The sequence below is a fragment of the Loxodonta africana genome, chromosome 18 (genome assembly GCF_030014295.1).
Source record: "Loxodonta africana isolate mLoxAfr1 chromosome 18, mLoxAfr1.hap2, whole genome shotgun sequence".
Lineage (NCBI taxonomy): Eukaryota > Metazoa > Chordata > Mammalia > Proboscidea > Elephantidae > Loxodonta > Loxodonta africana.
The window spans coordinates 34,275,411-34,291,337 of NC_087359.1; the positions used below are offsets into that span (position 1 = coordinate 34,275,411).

Here is a 15,927-nt window from a genome sequence, read left to right on the forward strand (position 1 = left end):
GGAAGTGTTCTTCACCGCCCGCCTCCTACCCGGCTCTCTGGTCCCGGCGGTAAGATGGCGGCTGCCGCTGAGTGCGATGTGGTAATGGCGGCGACCGAGCCAGAGCTGCTCGAGGACGAAGAGGCAAAGAGGTAACCCGGCGGCAGGGTAGTGAACTACCTTCACTAACTTCAGCTCTGTGGTTCAGGGAAGCCGGTCCCTGCTATGGTTCAGCCCCCAGCTGTTAAGGTGATGCCCCGCCCTCTGCGAGCCCCCCTTGCCTCTGAGATCAGGTCCGGATGGACCCCGTGAAGGGGCGCTCAGGGGGTCGGCCTTCCTATCCAGCTTCCGCCTGGGGGCGGGGGGTGGCGGGGAGCTGAGGCACGGCCTTGTTCTCCATCTGGGAGGAAGGTGGTCCTAATGATAGAGGCCAGGTCTCGGAGGGGATCTCAGAGAGCTGTTGCAGGGTGGGGGAGGCGGTGAGGCGACGTAAGGCAATCCTTACATTGCTCCCGACCCCCGCCTTTTCTTGTTAACTTCAGTGCATTGTTCTCGGTTAGTACTTTGCGTCTCCGGAGTTCTCGTTTTCCTCACGTCATTTCCCTAGTAATCACATTCCGGTGATTACTTACTAGTCTGGGTCTGCGGTGATTATGTGTCTCCGTTATTGATTTTGGTCAGCTCCGCTACCCCCTGGTTACACTAGAAGATGATAAAGGAGGAAGAGTGAAGGGGTTTGTCTCATGCTCTACACGTCAACCCCCCCTGCCCCCAGTCCTTCCTGAGTGGGATCCCCATTCCTCCCAGGACTATTCTTTCTTAAATTAAGCTGCAAAGGAGGAGGGAAACTGTTTGGGAGCTGTTGGCACTGCTGGGCAGCTGCAGTGACTCGAGATTGCCAGACCGGACTAGCCGAGGAGCTGCTGAGTGAGTGAGTTTCGAGAACACTCTGGATTCTGGCTACAGCTAAGGCAGGGTATTGGAAGTGGGGTTGGAACACAGTTGTGGGTAGTCATACTTGTTCAAATTCTAAAGCAGAATTGACAAAAAGGTTCTGGAAGTTTGGAGCCCTTTCCTTATGAACTGCAGATTATTTCAGTCCTTTGTTCAGGATTGACTACAATGTCCTCAGTCTTCTTCCCGCATATTTCATATCTATACCAAGCCCATTATGGCTCCAGTCCGAGTGACTTGAGGTGGAATGTAGAATTTGTTCCTGAAATCTGAAATCAGAATTCTTGAGATTTCTACAAGTTAGAAACATAAGAGGTACTGGATGAGACAGAATGAATAGTTTTCAAGCTTAAAGGACGTTACCACAGTCAGTGCCTCAAGTTCCTGACTTCCTGGAAGCTGAGAGGCTTGACAGAATGTGGTAGGTCCCTGGGCTATCAGAGGAGGCAGGATACCAGAGTTCAATTTCTGTCTCTGTTCTTAGTTTTGAGTTTTTACATCTTTTCCTAATTCTTTCCCGCATCATCAGCTCATATACATCATTAAGGGGGAAAAACTACCGTACCCCCAACACAGCTTAAATGAAATGTAAGAATTTACTTTACTTGCATTGAGAAAGAATTCTGCGGTTCTTTGTGCGATAACTAGGGACTTGGGCTATGTGTAATTTAAAAAATTCGTCCTACTCAGTGTAAATCTCTTAACGTAGGGTTGTGTCTAATTTGGATTTTACTTCAAAGTCCCCTGTCAACTAAAGCAAATCTTTTTCCTTTAAAAAATCACAGTTTGACTTTCTGCTGTATAAGGCATCCTTAGGAGGGTAAACATTAGGCTTATTAGCTTCCAAAAGCAGTATTTATGTATAGTTTCCAACGCTGGAAGTGGAGCAGGGATTTAGAAGCTTTGGAGGGAGGTTGTCATACATTTTTTCACATTTCTTGGAATCATCTTGTGTATCTGTAGCAGAGGACAGGCAGGGACATTCCTTACAAGTGCACTTTTACAATCTGGCTTGGTTAGAGCCTTTTGGCCAGGTTCCTGTCTTTCTTGTTACAGCCCTACTACCAGTTCACTTGGGGACACAGGAGTTGATGGGTCTCTTGGGTTGTTTTTGTGAGGTCCAACATGTGAGTCCTTGCTAGAGTCCAACAAGGAGTCCTTCCTTGCTTGCATCTTGGCTCGAGGGCGTCCTCCTGCTAAATTGTCACAGGTGGCAAAACGAGAGGCACTTCCAAGACACAGGTCATCACAGTTGCAGCATTTTAAATGGCTACACACCTCATTTCCTCAACTTTGGTGTCCCTAGAGAGAAAAAAAGTAGATGTCAATTTTTTTGCCTGTCACTCTGGCAAAGTTCTTTTCCCCCCGTAGCAACCGAGAGGCTAAAATAAAAGGTGGATTATTTGGCACTCCAAAATAGATTAGGGTTCTGTGCATGAAAATGATTTGTTTCTCTTTGCCTGCCAGAACAGATGAAGCTACCTAGGAGCCAGAGTGTTAAATATCAGAGGTTTTACATTTCAGTTAATTTATGGTACTAGCCTTACATTTTCCTGGGAAGTTGCTGGCTACTTTACCTTTCGTGTGGATAGTCCTTGAGATAGTTGCCATCCTGTCTAGTTATGGCTCTCTGGTCATATCCCCTGGGCTGGGGAGTAGCTGAGTTTCTGTAGGTAGTTTTTATTGTGCTAAAGTTGAGGAATTTAAGTTGTTCATCAGCAGAGGAAACACTCTGTCCTGGCATATGTATACCAAGCAGTGGCTGGACAATCAAGTCTCAAAGAACCATGCAAGCCATAGACTTAGGAGCCAGAACATTGTTACCTAATTCCTTGAACTGCTCTCTGTATTGGTTTTCCTGATGGAAGCAAGTAAGAACAATTCTTAGGCTCTTTTTTTTTAATCTTAATATCTGGGTAGTATAAAACCTTTGTGAATTAGGATTTTTTCTTTTATTTGGGTCCACATTGCTGGTAGGAAGAACTGAATCCAGAGTCCATATCCCAGGGTCTGTTTACTGCAGCTTAAGAGATTTTGGAGTTCATGGCCTTATTTAACTGAAAAGCTTGTGGGGATGCCTTTCCCTCCTCCTTCTTCCTTACGCTATTTTAGATATTTAGGAAATTGTGCCCCTAATCTTTCTCTTGAAGTTCCAGGGCAAGCAGCTAGACAGTTTAGCAAAGCTGAATTGTAATTTATCTTGGACCTTGGACCCAAATCAGTGAGAAACACTGCTTCTCACCCTTCATTTTCGTTTGGGTGTACTTTTAAGTGTGGGATCAAGGAGCCCTGGTGGTGTGAATGGTTAAGTGCTCTACTGCTAACCAAAAGGTTGGCAGTTCAAACTCACCCAGAGGCTCTGCTGGAGAAAGACTTGATGAACTGCTTCTGTAAAGACAGTAGCCAAGAAAACTATGGGGCAGTTCTACTTTGTCACGTGGGGTCACTGTGAGTCAGAACCGATTTGACAGCACACAATAACAAGTGTGGCATCAGGGACGAAGAAGTGGAAGATGGGACAAATGAGTCATGGTAAGGAAGGAGTAAACCTAGGAATACAGAATCCTGCATACCAGCAAATTAATTGAACCCTGATACTATTAAATCTCAGAGTTGTTAGATAACCGTGGTAATTGGAGCAAAGGTAGAGTACTGAGGAAGGGCATCTGTCTTCTTTACTGCTTTACATCAGACCCACGTATTACCCAGAGCTGCGTAAATTTCAGTAATTTTGATAAAAGTTTGGGCCAAGTGAGTGACAGTTGCTCTAGTGTCTAGTCCATTCCCAACGACCAGAACTCTGATTGGCTTAAGGCCCAGCCCTGTTGTACATTCCAGCCAATCAGAGATAGTTTAGTCATTGAAACTAGTATTTTAAAAGTTTTTAAAGCTGAGTACTGGGCACTTGCTTTGCTTTCTTTCACTAGGACTTTAGAAGATTGGAGAACAATGGTCAACGGCTGCCTAGGTGCCTTGAGGCCTGATGCACAGTCGCTCTGAGAGCCCATTTCTCCCATATTCAACTAATGTTTGGTCCCCTTTCTCCAGTGCTGAGTGATGTGGAAGTTCCTTAGAGGTCGTTCCAGGTATTCCTTTAAACTATCTGAATTTCAGCTGTAAGAGCAGGATTCACAATGCAGTTATTTCAGCAGCCTCTTCATTTATTGGACTGACAATATTTTTTTTTCCCCCAACCAGATCAAAACGGTGGTTCCTGTGTTTTACCCCACTCCTGGTAGGACTATGAGTGGCTGAGGCTTTTGGGAATGGTAACATGTGAGGGAATATTTGACTCTCAGCTTCTGATTTTGAGGCCTAGTTTTCTGTTAGCATGTGACTTACGGTTTGTGTGAGGAGGCTAGATTGTCAGATGAAGTGTTAACTGTCTTTTCTGATTCTAATATAGAAGAACAAAATATCTGACTTTTGGGGAGGTTTGTGCCTTCAGAGTATCTGCAGGGAAGCTAGTTTCTCAGAAGCAGCAGTTCCACTCCCCATTCGTAAATGAATGTTAGGTAGATGCCAGCCCACAGGTGGTGACACCTTCCCCTTAAGGAACTAGCATAACTTTAAAACTCACATTTCAGGCAGCTGTTTCCACATGAATGTCCATCTGCCTGAAGTGATTGGATTTCTTTGAGGAAGGAAGAATTACGTTGGTTGGTTGCCTTTTTTTTTTTTAACCATTGAATAAGACAGCCATTTCCAGCATGCTGCCTGGTGTCTTTCCCTACTCAAGCAGTAGGGAGTGCTACTGCTTTATATAGACTGTCTCTGTCTCTCCTTCTGGCCCTGCCACTGGTGAGTCTTCTCCCTGAATGTCCAGATACATGGCAGTTTCACTGGGGTGTCAGTTTTCTTCATCATCTTTGTCTCTTACTTTCTTTCTTTGGGTGGGGCTGGGGGTAGGGGAAGGAAGCAGGGTTGTTTAATTGTGCCTTAAAGTGAAAGCAGAAGCTGGTTTTTCTGTAAGAAATTAGATAAAGGAAGGTGAGTGCCAACAAGTATGGTAGGATAGAGCCCACCCTCAGTTTTTTCTGGACCATTAAAAAAAAAAATTATTTATTTATTTTTTTTTTATAAAAGAAGCCTTTATTTGCACTCAGCATATAGTGCCTTGTATTTAGCAGGCACTCACATGTTTGTGGAATTGTTCCAAGTGATTTCGTTTATGGCTTCCACTTATCTATATGAAACTAAATATTTCAGCCCCTAGATTAGTAGAAGATAAAGAAACGGGATGACTTGTTTTTGGCAGGATGTACTAGAACACTGGCTCCTGGGCCCCTTTTACTCTATTCTCTCCTGAAGGTCAGGCAGAGTACAACATGAAACTGGCCCTGTGACATGCCACTGGGGACAAGAGGTCTTGGACTGTGGGAAGGAGGAAGGAATTTCTACTCTGAGACTGGCCAAGATCCCGTAAATTCTGACGGGTGGAGGACATTTGTAGCTCAGCGTACAACTAGTGAACTTGACTGAATAAAAGAAACGGGGCACAATAATCCTAGAGTAAGAGTGACTTTTTGGAAGGAATATATATAATAGGAATGCACAAAACATATTGTCGTTGTTAACAGCATTAATCCCTGCGGATAGAAAAGGAAAGGTATCTTTTTCTAAGGTTCTTAGGGTCGCTATGAGTCAGAATCAACTCAGCGTCAATGAGTTGTTTTTTGTTTTTTTTTTCTGCCAGTAAAATACTCTCCAGACTCAAAGGCCCCTAAACACACCTTTAAGGAGCCTTGGTGGCGCAATGATTAAGTGCTCACCTGCTAACCAGAGGTTGGTGGTTTGTACCCACCAGTGGCTTCACAGGAGAAAGGACTTGGCAGTCTGCTCCCGTGAAAAATTACAGCCTTGGAAACCTTATGGGGCAGTTGTACTCGGTCATGTAGGGTCGCTATGAGTTGGAATTGTCTCGACGGTGCACAACAATAACAAACATCTCTGCTCTAGCAAAATATATCATTTCGTCATGAGTTGTATAATTTTAGCAAAACTTTTTTTCTTCCACTTCAGGAGTAGCATCAAGAATATGCAAAAAAAAGGAAAAGCCTCATTCAAGCTGTTGTGTCTTTAAGCTATATTAATGCTATTGGAAGGACTAAACTTTATTAAAAATATATTAATCTAGCCAAGTATTTACTTGAAATAAGTAAAAGCAGCATGTTATGTTTTTTGTCATACAAAAAAATCTGATCAGCATTTCCTAGGTTGCAAATGTTGCAGGACAGTGAAACCATGCCAGTCTTTATTTTTCATGCTCTGGGGTAGAGTAAATCTTAAAATGATACTGTACAGACGATAAAGAATCTCCTTTTTTAATAATCTGCAAAAATGTAACATATCAAGCAATTGCAGAGAGCCCAACCATGTTAAGGACTTTTTTGAAAACTACCGCCCACTTAGTGCAGATGGAATAAAGCTGCTGAATACCTCTTTAATTGCTAAAAGACAAGTTACCCTGAGGCAAAGATTTTGCTTAAGTGTTCAGCTTGGAAGTATTTAGAAAGAAAATGGAAATTTTTATAGGGTATCTAATTTGGGGCACGTTGTAATGTCAACTATGGCGTTTTAACGTGTATTTAATTTCACTGCGCTGTAAATGTGCACAGTTGGCTGACGATCACAAGCCTAAATTGTTTGGTTTGATCACATGATGCTGAGCCGTGCTAAGACCTGTGTGATATCAAATGACTCCCTTGGCAGTGCTTGTTGGAGTAATTAGCATCAGTGATGAATGAATGCTAAACTGGGAGAGAGAGACTATAACTGCATGATCAGAGGATATGCAGATTTTAACACTTAACGTTGGATAGAAAAGCAGGTTTTTAAAGCTGCAGTTTTTTGGCTGGCTAGGTTATTTCTGAAAAATAAAGAAATGCATTTTAAAATAACAAAGCAGTCTTCATCTGTGTCCGTCAGAGGGAAGGGCAATGTTTTGGGAATTCCTTCCGTCATACCTTTAAAGAGGGCAGATTGAAAACCTTTCAGTAACTTTTCACAAGAAGTTTTTGCTTCGTAATAAAGTGAAAGGGGATGATGGAGGTAGAGCCATTCCTGTCACCTCTGGGTAAATCAGCTGGGAAGCTTATTTTGCTTACCACTCACCCAAGGGTTAAGATGGGGAACCAGATAAATTAGTTTTACTCTAAAAACCTTGACACTGACAGGATCTAGTGGAAGAAGCATTAGGACTAGGAGGTAGGAAACCTGTGCAGTGCCTCACTAGCTCTTCCTTTGTTGAGGACAGGTGATGTCATCACTGTAACCACTTCGGAGGGCCATTGTGAGGACCGTCATTGGAAGTGCTTTGAAAATCTGGGAAAGTATTAGAGATACAGTACAGTTGTTAATAGTACCATCAGGTCTGCTATGGCCAAGTCTGTTTTTTTGCTGTGCTGTTACATTTCAGGCTTTAGTCTGAATTTTATTTCTGGCCCATAAAATAACCTAGTTTAATTTAGTCCCCTTTTTTGGAATCTTTCCTTTTTTTAAGTTGGTCCGTGTGAACCCACTTAATCCTTAATTCTTCTGTTCTCATTACTGATTTGTTTCAGTAGGTCTGTGTTGTCACCTGACTTAATTATCATAGGACTAAATATTACTAGCTGAATTTACCCTGGCAGAGAGTGGAGTGACAGATGCTCCCGTCCACTCACTCTCAGTTACAGTGTTAACCAGCTCTTCTCCTTCTTTTCTAGTCCCACGCCTTTGACATCTCATCCTTCAGTTCCTTTGCTGTAAGGGCAGCTCCAACAAGCTGCAGCTCTCTCTCAGACTCCCAAGGCAGGACTTGAATGGATATGGCCCTGGAATTGTTCCTGATGTAGCCTTGTTCAGTTCTTCCTGCTGGCATGCTGGATTCCAAAGATCCACTCTTCCCTCGGCCAGTCTGGCAGGGTCAGGCCCATTGCTTAAGCTTATCCTGTATTTAGTGGGGAGCTTCAAAATGGAGGAGGGACTCTACTTTGGGTATTGGACCTGGAGGCAAAATGTAAGTGTTCAGTCTAAAAGTACTAAGTGCCCATTCTTTAGACAGCTGTTAATCAAACAAATTCTATGAAAATAAGTCCTTTTCATGAGGCAATTGTGTGGGAATAGCTAATTCTGGCCTGATGCTGTGCAATGTGAGGTTAAAAACATGGTAACTTATCACAACACAATTCTTCTTGTTCTTTCTGCTGTGGGCTGATTCTAAATTACTTGCTTTGTTTGCTCTAGAATGGAATCTACTCACCATTTACTAAAATGAAATGCATTTCTTGGGGGGAGGCAAAGTCCAGTTCACTAGGCCTTGCATCTTAAAGAGGAAGGAGCATAGACCACAGAGGAGCTCCACTCCTTCTGTGGCTAATTCTTGGGGATGTCATTAACTTGTTTAAATCCAGATTTCACTTCGGGGGTTGAATTTCATATGCTAGGACTATTCCGTATCTTGGCGTAAAGAAATTGGTTTATATTCATTGCTCATGTCTTATTCCAGCAGTACAGATTAATTTTTTAAAATATTTAGCATTTAAAAAAATTTTAGCATTAAAAAAATGTGTACATATATGTTTAGCATTAGAGAGAAAAAGTAGAAAGTGCACAAGCTTTGGAATCTGACAGGTGTGAGTTTACCTCTTGACTTTGGGCAAGTTATTTGCCCTCCTTTGAAAAATGGGGGTAACGACAGTCACCTTACTGGTTGTCTGGAGATAATGATGTATGCAAAGTACCCGATAATTATTAATAATCTTCCATAGTAATTATCTTTGCATTTTTACTAGACGTCAATGCTGAACTCACCTCCATGGGAGTTATGTTTCAGGAAATACGGGGCACATTTCAGCAGCTCTGTAGGTTGTTTCACCTTTGACTAACAAGCTTTATACTGTTCACACATCATCTACCCAAGTACCTAGAGCCTTTAGTTTTCCTTAAGGATTTGTGCATTTTTAACCAGTAGCCATCTGAGGAAGAGGCTGGATCCTCTCAGGTATAGTTTGGGGCTACTTTGGAATTTACAACTCAGTTTCTTCACAACTCAATTTTGGAAGTCCTATGTTGGCGAAGCCCTTTCTTCAAATCTCTTGGCATGTCTGCTCTTAAAGCATAGGTTCTCATAGTTTTTATAGTACAAGCCCAAACCCACTGCCTGCCATTGGGTTGATTGCAATTCATAGCAACCCTACAGGACAGAGTAGAACTGCCCCATAGGGTTCCCAAGGCTGTAAACTTTTACAGAAGCAGACTGCCACATATTTCTGCTGCAGAGAGGCTGGTGAGTTTGACTCGCCAAGCTTTTGGTTAGCAGCCAGGCGCTTTAACCACTGTACCACCAGGACTCCTTATTTTTATGGTACCTCGCTTAATTTAGCATTACAGGGTGATGTGCACCATGTAGAAAGACAGCAGCTGGGGAATCCTTCTTAAAGGACTTTTCATAGCAGGTGGTTTCTTTTGGCATTGTAACAGTTGGTGTAATAAAATTACTCAAGCGGATTTATGTCCATCACAGTTCAAATCTGTCAACATTTATAGGTCATTCCTGTTTTCCTTCCTTCTTCTCCCAGCCTTTTCATGTTAGTAGGGCTTGCCAGAACTGTGATGGAGAAGAATGGAAAGGGAGGATCACCTCAATAAATGGAGGGCAGCTTTGCCAATTTGTAGTTTAAAATACGTAAGTAAATAAGTCACAGACCTTCCCAGTGCTGTGTCCATAGATCTGTGGTGTAAACTGCGATACCATAGCCAAGGTTAAGAACTGTGACTTTTGTCCCCACTTTAGGCAGCCCTTGAACTGGGTTATTTTGCGTGTATGTGCGTGGAGGGCAGGAAGAAAAACAAATATTCTTCCTTACAACAAAAATACTTAAAAATTTAGTTGGCTGCAGTAATCATTTCAGCAAAGAATTATCTTCAGGTGTCACTCAAGTTGGTCAATAGGATGGTTTTGGATATTTTTGATAGAAGCTACTAGTTTGTTGTTCTTTTAAAACATTATTGGTTCTGATGAAGAGTGAGCAAATTAAATCAGGTGTACACTGGAGAGTGTGTTGGCAACTCTTGACTGGAGGGGGGATGGGAAGAGAGAGAGAGGGAAGATGGCAAAATTGGCACGAAACGAGAGACTGAAAGGGCTGACTCAATAGGGGGAGAGCAAGTGGGAAAAGGGAGTAAGATGTATGTAAACCTACATGTGACAGACTGATTGGAATGGTAAATGTTCACTTGAAGCTTAATAAAAATTAATTAAAAAAAAAAACAAAAAAACATTATTAGTTGTGTCTAATTTGATTCTAGTTCCTTGGTCAGGACTATAATTCCCAGTATGTAGCATTGTTCCATTGGGAAAGTACAATTTGTTTAATGGCACAGCTTCAAAAAATGAATTAAAGGGTAGGGAAAAATTCTGATATTAAACCGCCTGCTAGATGTGCAAGGTAATGGAGGGATGATAAGGGGGACAGTAAGTGCTCACGTATATGTGTCAGGCAGAAGGAACACCAACAAATGGGCACTTCTTATAGCATGACACTGGTAGTCAATACTTTATGTGTCCCTGTTATCCAGGTTTGTAGTCTCCGCTGTCTCTCACCTTTGTCTCCCATGTTAAACATCAATATAGTGTGCTTTTAACTCCTTTGCCACCTGCTTTTGCTCTGCTTGTCCTTCCAGTGACAAATGCATGAGCTATTTTTCAAGACAGTCATTGAAATCAGGTGCCCCTGAATGGAATTACCTGTAACCAATTTTCTTTATGTTTGCTAAAGGGGCAACAGTTGTGGCACCGTGGAAAGAAAATAGTTATAAAAAATTCAGTTGCTGTGAGGGAATCTCTATAAATTTTCTGCCCTAAGGGAGGGCAGGAAACATGAGAGGGATTCTCTTGATTTAGCTTGAATATATCTAAGTGACAAAAAATAGCATCTGAAGAACTTGGATTCTTTCATCAGCTCCTCCTTTTGGCCCATGAGCCTATTCAGCAGTCTGTAAATTCCTTCTGATACCACTAACTTCTGGCTTGCTGTGCCTGGGCCTGTAGACAAAAGATTACAGAGGTTATTCCCTAGGTATAGTAACATGATTCTCTTTCTTTTTCCTTTTTAGGGAAGCGGAGTCTTTCAAGGAACAAGGAAATGCATACTATGCCAAGAAAGATTACAATGAAGCTTATAACTATTACACGAAAGCCATAGGTGAGAAGAACCTGATGCTTATGCTGGAAAATACACATTTGCTGAATATTATTATAAATAGGGTGCCCTGGTGGCTCAGTGGTTAAAAGTTGGGCTGCTAATCAAAAGATCGGCAATTCAGATCCACCTAGTGCTCCTTGGAAACCCTGTGGGGCAGTTCTACTCTGACCTATAGATTGCTATGAGTTGGAATCGACTCGGTGTGTTGTTTTCGTTTTTTATTTTGGTATTATAAGTAGATCCTCTCTAAAAAGTAGACTTTTGTCTAATGGGCTGGTACCTGCTATTATGTGAATTCCTTTAGGCTTAATGACCTCATGAGAGTATAAACCAAAAAAACCCATTGGCGTTGTTGCATGGATTCTGACTCTTAGACCCCCTATAGGACAGAGTAGAACTGCTAGGCTGTTTCACCATCTCCAACTCAAGAAATGCAAATTCCTTTTTATTATACAAAGCATAGTCATTAAGAAGATAAATATGTTGATTCTTCCCCCAAAAAAGATAGTGCCCTTCAAAGCTAAATATAAATGATATTTTAATCGCCTTTTTAAATTGGTTGTTAACCGTTGCTGCTGTCTATTTGCACAGATAGTAAAAAAAAAAAATATTGGAGTAGCCTTTAGAAGAGCGTGTGTCAGCATTCCTATTCCGGTTTGTTTGCCTTGATGTAGTTCTGAGGAAGATGGCTCCTGAGTTTTTGAGGCAATGACCCATGTTAAACTTTGTTTTACGTTCTTCTGCCTTTCCTGCAGATATGTGTCCTAAAAATGCTAGCTATTATGGTAATCGAGCAGCCACCTTGATGATGCTTGGAAGATTCCGGGAAGCTCTAGGAGATGCACAGCAGTCAGTGAGGTTGGACGACAGCTTTGTTCGGGTATGTAACAGGGCTACTTGGGGAAGACTGAGTTGCTGCAGTTGAGTTCCTCTAGCCCAGGGTTTCTCAAACCTGCCACTATTGACATTTGAGGCCAGATAATTCTTGGTTGTGGAGGGTTATCCTGTGCATTGTAAGAGGTTTAGCACATCCTTGGCCTCTTCTCACTAGGTATCAGTGGCACTTTTCCCCTCAGTTGTGATAACCTGACATTACTAAACATACCTGGGGAGAGGAGCCCTGGTGGCTAACCAAAAGGTTAGCAGTTCGAACTCACCCAGTGGCACTGCAGGAGAAAGACCTGGCAGTCTGGTTCCATAAAGTTTATAGCCAAGAAATCCCTATGGGGCAGTTGTACTCTGTCACGTAGGATTGCTACGAGTTAGAGTCACCTTGACAGCACCCAACAACAACAGTAACAGCAGTGGCTTTCTACATCCTAATCACAAGTAAGTATATCTGGGGAGCGAAGTCATCCCTGGCTGAGGACCACTGCTGCAGGCATTTTTATCACATACTGGTTTTGTGTGTGTGTTTATTTTTCTGTTTGACCAGTCATGTTCCTTTTTTTCCTTCTTCCAGGGACACCTACGAGAGGGCAAGTGCCACCTTTTTCTAGGGAATGCCATGGCTGCATGTCGAAGTTTCCAGAGAGCTCTAGAACTGGATCACAAAAACACTCAGGCAAAACAGGAGGTATAATCTGATCCTGTCTGTATCAAAAGAGGCAGTGTGGTATATTTGGGAAAAATCGTGGCTTAGTAAAAGAAGTCTATGAAAATTAGAGGGTTTCTGAGATGGTTGGGGGACAGGCAGTTACTTCAAGGAACTGATCTGAATGACATTAAGGAAGTCAAGTAAAGTCAAATCTTGGTTAAATTGATAGCAATTAAAACTTGTTTTACCTATGACCTTCCATCTCCATATACACCCAGGGTGCCCCCGGAGTGTTGAGTGAAAAACCCAAAACTTCTGCCTAGCTCATCGCAATGCGTTGCCTTTATTTGGTGTGTATATCAGGGTGTGAGGCCTGTATTTCTATCTTTAAGTTTGAGCTGAGGTGAAGGTTGGGCTGTAGCCTTTTCTGTTAAGGAGCCTTGGCTGCATCTCTGTCAACACGATTTGTTCTGGTGTTCTTGAAAGGACAGATGCCTCAAGGCCTTACTGATTTTTGTGTTTGTTTAATCTAGAACTTCATTATAACTTCTCTGTATCTGATTTCCCGGTATAGTTCAAGAATGCGAATGCAGTCATAGAATATGAGAAAATAGCAGAAACAGATTTTGAGAAGCGGGATTTTCGGAAGGTAAAGTACGGCTATGAATGAGTCTCATCTCACCTTTCTCACAAAGTTCTTATTTCGTGTGTGTAATCGTGATAATTAAGAATGCCGTGATTCAGATCTAGAGTAAATTATCACTTTGATTTGGCTTTGACTTTATGTATTTTTTGGTCAAGATACTTATTTTCTTATTTACATTTGGTTTTATGATAAAAAGCATAATGAGTTTGTTACTTAAACATGTTCAAACTGTTAATGTAAGGTAGTGGTCTAATAGAGTGTGCTAGCGAACAGGGGAAGCCAGTTGGAATTATTTGTTGGGTACAAATAATCCAATTTTATGTAATGACAGCTGACTTTAACTCTTGCTTTATATGAAACGGGATGGAGCTATAAATCAAGGACAGGGAGAGGCCCCTTTTGCATTTTTGAGTACTGAATGTAACCTGTTGTCACCATCTTTTTGACCTTAGTCCTTTCTACAGACAGGTGTCCCTTATGGAGCTATGAGATAGTTCTTGCAAATTTACATGTCAAAGGAGTTGACAAACTGGAAACATGGGAAAGGTAGAAAAGTTGTAGATGTTTTTCCTGTTCTTGTAATGGTTATGCCTGAGCTGTATAACTCCTGGTTCTCTTCTTAGATGGTGCTTAGAAATAGCTTTCACTAGAATTTCAAAAGGGAGGAGACAAAAGGCCCAGAAAGGAGAGATTTTTAGGATCACTTAAAAGAAGTTTGTAAGTACCATCTGAGGAAGGGAGTTAGTTGTTACCTCATATGTGGGAATTTGCCCAGTGCTTTCTGTAGCAGGTGCTCAATAAATGTTTGATAACAGGGTAAAGTAAGAATCATCCTTAAAAGTTACACACTGCAAAGGTCATATATTTGGTAACAAATCTAGCTTATACAGAGGCCCAGCATTAGCTTATTAGCATTCCTCATCTGTCCATTGGTTTTAATAACCACAGTGTCTTTGTGATGTGATTCATAAGTTTCCTTTTTTTTTTTTCTGACTCTGTGTGCGTGTGTGTGGAAAGAGATTCTATCTCCTGTCATGTTTTCTGAGGTTTACATAGGCAAAAGCTTTGTCTTGAAAGGCAGTCTTTTGGGTTTCTTTTCTCTCTTGCCCACTCTGGAGCTAGAATCCCCAGTTTGTGACAGAATCCTCTGTTTGTGACATTCCAGGCCCCCCCCCCACCACTGTAGCTCATGGTGATGTCACAAATGAAGAATTATGATCCTGGCAGGGGAAACAGATGAACTTGGAAGAAACAAAGATATTCTTTGCCTGCAGCTGTCCCTAGCCATGGGAGGTGGGGGTGGGAGAGAAGCACTGAGCCTCCAGCTGATAGTCCCCATGATTAGCAGAGTCATCTCTGTCCTGGATGGCAGGAAGGCTGCAGGATGTGGCCGGGTACATGTCGGGTAAACCCTCCCCATCCTGCTGAAAAGTCCAGCACCATGGCTCTACGTAACACCTGAGTTTTGATATCGTTCTTCGGGCTTCCGGGACAATAGGCCGTGCCTTTGAGGGGAAGCATCCCTATCGCTGCTCTGCTGACACCTGCCCCTCCGCCCTTTCTGTTTACTTTTTTGTAAAGGCGGTATTTGTGGTTCAAAAACTGGAAAGTATCCTAGGCATATACTCAAAGAATTGGAACTGATACACAAATACTTACACATGAATGTTCACAGCAGCACTGTTGACAATAGCCAGAAGGTGGAAACAGACCAAATGGCCATAAGCACAGGAATGGATAAACAAATTATGATGTATCCATACCAGGAAAAAAAAAAACCAAACCTGTTGCAGTCAAATCGATTCTGACTCATAGTAATCCCTATAGGACAGAGTGGAACTGCCTCATAGGATTTCAAAGGAGCACCTGCTGGATTCGAACTGCCAACCTTTTGGTTAGCAGCCATAGCTCTTAACCACTGTGCCACCAGTGTTTCCATATCCATACGGTGGAGCATTACTCAGCCATAAAAAGGAATGAAGTACTGATACATGCTACAGTGTGGATGAACCTTGAAAATATGCTAAGTGAAAGAATCCAGACACAGAACGTCACAGATTGTAAATCTTTAGAGATGGAAAGCAGATTGGTGGTGGCAAGGGGCTGGGGGTAAGGAATGGGAAGTGACTACTTAATGGGTGGGGGGTTTCCTTTTGTGGTGATGAAAATGTGGAACCAGATGGAGGTGGTGGCTGTACAACATCGTGAATGTACTAAATGCTACGGAATTGTTCACTTTAATATGGTCGACTTTATGTTATGTGAATGTCACCTCAATGAGGGGACAAGTTAGAAAACATTAAAGATATTTAGTGATGAATATTCCCCTAAGCTTGTCTTCCATCTGCCAAGTGTCCACCTGCCCCATAAGGTAGACACTGTTCTTGTTTCTTTTATTTCCTTTCACGGTTTTGTTGTGCATATACAAGCAAATACAAATATAAATTATTGGGTTTTTTTTTTTTTTTTTTTTTTGCATGAAAGGCGATACGTGTACACATTGTTCTGTACCTTGTTTGTTTGTTTTCCAGTTTTCCCACTAAATAGATCTTGGAAGTCTTTCCATATTAGTGCATGGAGAGCTTCCTCATTCTTTTTTAGAGCCACATAGTATCCTATTCTGT

At 42.0% G+C, this 15,927-nt stretch overlaps 1 protein-coding gene across 3 annotated transcripts in view; it reads left to right on the forward strand.

The window, feature by feature from the left end:
• The window catches only part of DNAJC7 (DnaJ heat shock protein family (Hsp40) member C7), a 27,731-nt gene continuing 11,804 nt past the window's right edge, over positions 1 to 15,927 (forward strand). The window contains exons 1-6 of one of the 3 annotated variants that reach the window (XM_023553695.2): positions 37 to 131; positions 3,861 to 4,019; positions 11,032 to 11,120; positions 11,876 to 12,000; positions 12,583 to 12,696; positions 13,232 to 13,306. In XM_023553695.2, the coding sequence (XP_023409463.1) occupies positions 3,991 to 4,019; positions 11,032 to 11,120; positions 11,876 to 12,000; positions 12,583 to 12,696; positions 13,232 to 13,306 (432 nt within the window). In that variant the 5' untranslated portion in view covers positions 37 to 131; positions 3,861 to 3,990. Of the gene's footprint in view, positions 132 to 207; positions 229 to 3,860; positions 4,020 to 11,031; positions 11,121 to 11,875; positions 12,001 to 12,582; positions 12,697 to 13,231; positions 13,307 to 15,927 lie in introns of those variants that run through there. The other 2 variants (XM_003414232.3, XM_064271081.1) reach the window with 2 other exon arrangements.